Source organism: Gracilinanus agilis, chromosome 1 (assembly GCF_016433145.1).
Source record: "Gracilinanus agilis isolate LMUSP501 chromosome 1, AgileGrace, whole genome shotgun sequence".
Lineage (NCBI taxonomy): Eukaryota > Metazoa > Chordata > Mammalia > Didelphimorphia > Didelphidae > Gracilinanus > Gracilinanus agilis.
Genome location: NC_058130.1, coordinates 707,850,907 through 707,854,683, shown reverse-complemented (window position 1 = coordinate 707,854,683; position 3,777 = coordinate 707,850,907). Strand labels below are relative to the sequence as shown.

Here is a 3,777-nt window from a genome sequence, read left to right as displayed (position 1 = left end):
TTCTACTGTGTCTCATTACCTCCCCTCCCCACCCCAGCTTCTCAGTAACCAGAAATCAAGACCAAAACACACAACAATACCAGCATTGAAGTTATTTTATTAAACTTTTAAAAGGAGAGGAGAGGTGCAGATTGGGGGATAATATCTTGCTGCCCCTACTGGTAATAAAGTTCCAGGTTCATTCCATCATGGATCTCATCTGAGAGAGTAAGTCAGAGAATCTGAACAGCTGGACCTTGGCCCCACCAACAAACACACTTCCTCCTCCCCCAAGAGTGCTCAGGCTAGTGGCTCAATTATACCAGTAATCCCCCTAATCTTCCCTAGAGTGAATAAAAATGCTCCTCAAGGGTTAGAACAGCAGCGTGGGGGGGAGGGGAGGTCTGTGCGGGCAACTGAAAAGCTAGAGGCCCTTCAGAGTTGTCAAAGGATACAATCCCCCAGGGTCACGTGGTCCTTGAAGATTGTGTACCTGAGGTAGAGGACCAGTACTTTAGCAAAAGGCTCCCCACTCGGAAGCCTCCTTAGCAATACCAAGGAGGCCGAATCTTCTTCCAATTTCCAGGGAAGGGGATCATGGCGTGGTCCCAGAGCCCACCCGGGGGCAGCTGCCCGCACTCACCATTTCTTCAAGACAATCTTGTTCCAACGGGTACCAGTTTGAGCCGCGATGAGTTTCTTTAGGTCTCCTATTGAGTCGTCAGTGCTGGCGCGTACGTTAAGGCAAAAAGAAAGGCGGGAGCGGGAGCCCCAGTCCACCCCAAACTGCCCCCCCCCCCCCGCCCCGTTCCTCCTTCCCGCCAGGAGGATACTTGCATTTCACTCGGACCTTCTTGCCCAGCCGGTCGTTACACACGACCTCGATCATGGTTCTGTAGGCAATAAAAGATCCGATCAGTCGTGGGGTGGGTCCTTTCCTCCAGCCCACTCTGGGCCCGGTGCACCTCTGAGCCCGGACATCCCTTCGTTTCCCAGCCAGCCCCTGACCCTAAACTTGGCTTTCCGCAGCCCCCTCAGACACCCCCGCCGCAGACACTCGCGACCTTTCCGGGGAGCTCCCTGAGCCCGGATATCTCCAGCTTCCTCAGTCAGTCCCAGGCACAGATGCCCACCCCCGGCCTTTCACGCAGTTTCGGCCCCAGGTACCCACAGCCTCCCCGGGAACCCATGGCCCTCACCCCGGACGTCTCAGGCAGAAAAGTCTCCAGCCGCTGTAGCTTCTGCCTTTTCTGCGTGTGTACTATGGTACCACCCTCCCGCACTTTACGACCGCCGAAAAGCGGAAGTGGCTGTCTCGGTTACTATGGCGACGACAGCGGAGTCTCCGGATTGGCCTCCTGTGGGGATTACTGAACCTGCAACTGCGCTTCTGCGGGCTTTCCCTGGGAATGGCGCAGCTACAGTCTAGGTCTGCACTCTGGTTGTTGTGCTTCTTGGTGCTGACAGTTCGGGGGTGGGGCGCCCTGCCTTACCTCAGCAGCCTTCAGCACTTGAAACTCTGTGGATGCTCCGTGCCTGCTGATGGGACCCTGCAGGCCGTAAGCTTCCTGCCAGGCTTCGGGAAGCGCAGGATGACTGTGGATGGACCCACAGCCGGGGGATTTAGCCAGCCTGGTGGGCTTGCAGGCCCTAGAGATCCTGGGTCTCCTAGGAACACCTCTACCCTTCATGAGCTTCCGGCCAAGGATATCCCCACTTTTTGCTTCACATTGCCGTTATAACCTCAGAGTCCTCAGCCTAAAGGCATGGGACTAACTGATGAGGCTATTCTTGAGGAGGGACTGACCCACTATATTGTCTCTGCTGGGGACCTCCCTAGGAAGGCAGAGGACCAGGAGGCCTAAATTGACAATCTTCACACCAGAATTATTCACGGTCCACTTGAAGTAGTGGAGTCAGGGGACTCTGCTACTATGTGACCTTGGCAAGCTCCCTGCACCAGTTTCTTAATTTGTAAAATAACTAGGTTGGACTTGATGATGATTGAAATTCTTTCTAGCTCTAAATCCTATATTCTTACAGAGAACTCTGGCTGAGTTCCAGGGTCTTCAGACATTTATACTAGGAGGTTCAAAGAGAACTGAAGCTTTGGAAACTTCTCAGTGTGGAAGCAGTAAATGAAATCGAAGAATCAGCCTTTTTAGCTCTAGGGTAAGGTCAAGCTGAGAGTCAGCTTGATCCTGCAAAGGAAAAGAAGTCATCAGAGGGATAGGTGGAGCAAGATAGGAAGTATTCAGTTTAGAAGGAAAGTAAGAGTGAGGCAGGTTGGACCAAAGCATCCTGTATGGTTTCTGCCTCTAATGCTGTTCTAACTACATTCCAAGTTAACCAAACAGCTAGAGTGACTTTCTTGTCCTTGTCTTAAAGTCTGTCCAATTAGGTCCCATTGCTATATATTGAATAGCCCTACATCTGGGAACCCAGGATAACATTGCAAAATTACCTTAATCAATGCCTGAAGTTTAGCTTCTCTCACTCTATATTCTTGTCTCTGTACTGAAGATTTTAGCAAGCATATGTAACCAGTTATGAGAAGAAAGCTTTTGACCCATTTTGTAGTGGTCAGCGATTCACCCCAATGGCCAGTTGAGATCCCTTGACTGTCCTGGGTCCTGAACTGCAATCTTCCTTTCCAGTGCCAGTTCACATTGGGTGCCGATATGAAGATGTCCACCAGCTTCACAAAAGTTCCTAGTGGGTAGAACACTCAGAAAGGGGAACCAGAGGCTGAGAGAAAAATGGATTACAGGTTAAAGTCTAAGGGAAGGCAAGAATAAAGACACAAAGACAAAGTTCGGACAAGAAGTAGTCAGTTAGCTCTGGTGGGATAGAGCTTCCATGGCATAGAACTTAACGCTTAGCTGACATACTGGTGTTTTATTGAGGTTACAACAGTATAGGGAGAAGGGAGAATGATAATTAGACAAGTAGTCTGATACATTAACAATATGAGGTAATCAAAAGATATAAACTGTGGGATTCCAAGGCAATAGGTACAGCTAACACTAGATCAGGAGTTCATATGGCGTAAGGCAGTGATGGGTGACCTTTTGAGCTCAAAATTCACCAAAAACCATGCATAACTCGGATGGTGTGTCACTTCAAGAAAAAAAAAAACAATTTCACAATCTTTATAGTTTAAATAACAAAAATGTATAATTGTAATATATAACTGTATTTAATAAACCAAAATAGGAAAATTAATGTAGGTAGAATTGTCATCTATAGTGCACAGAGTGTCTACACTACACTACAGCAAATGTTTCATCCTTGGCATGTGGCCTTATACTTCTCTGTATGTAGCCGCATTCAGCCACGTGTCATTGAAAATGGCTACGAATGTCAATGCCGACATGCGTGTCATAGGTTTGCCAACACTGGCCTAAGGCATCTAAGTTTGTTTGATACACATGTTAATTGATTTTTATTGGTAAAATAAGGAGACTGAGATAACTGACCAGTCTTCTGGAGTGTAGCCTCAGGGGAAGGGCTAGGAATTTGACAAGGTTATGGTTCAATTTAACTCAAGGTTACAGAAACCAGTCATAAGAGTCAGCTTTTTGAATACTCCTAAAATAATATCAAGATTAATAAGCCTGGACTCCTACGTCATACCCAACGGACTGGCCATTATGACAGTAAAGGAAAATAATAAATATTGGAGGGATATGGCAAAATTGGGACACTAATGCACTGCTGGTGGAGTTGTGAATTGATTCAACCATTCTGGAAGGAATTATGCCCAAAAACCTTTAAAAGAATGTATGTCCTTTAATC

The 3,777-nt window shown here is 47.6% G+C and overlaps 1 protein-coding gene across 1 annotated transcript; it reads right to left on the bottom strand.

Annotated features, from left to right (window-relative positions):
• Positions 1 to 77: 77 nt before the first annotated feature.
• LOC123232034 (ubiquitin-like protein 5) lies at positions 78 to 1,268 on the bottom strand. Its single transcript, XM_044658367.1, has 5 exons — positions 1,179 to 1,268; positions 813 to 872; positions 623 to 706; positions 435 to 472; positions 78 to 199 (listed from the first exon to the last, which is right to left on the bottom strand). The coding sequence occupies exons 2-5, from the start codon at positions 866 to 868 to the stop codon at positions 156 to 158; spliced, it is 222 nt and encodes a 73-aa protein (XP_044514302.1). The 5' UTR covers positions 869 to 872; positions 1,179 to 1,268; the 3' UTR covers positions 78 to 155.
• Between the last annotated feature and the right edge of the window lie 2,509 nt (positions 1,269 to 3,777).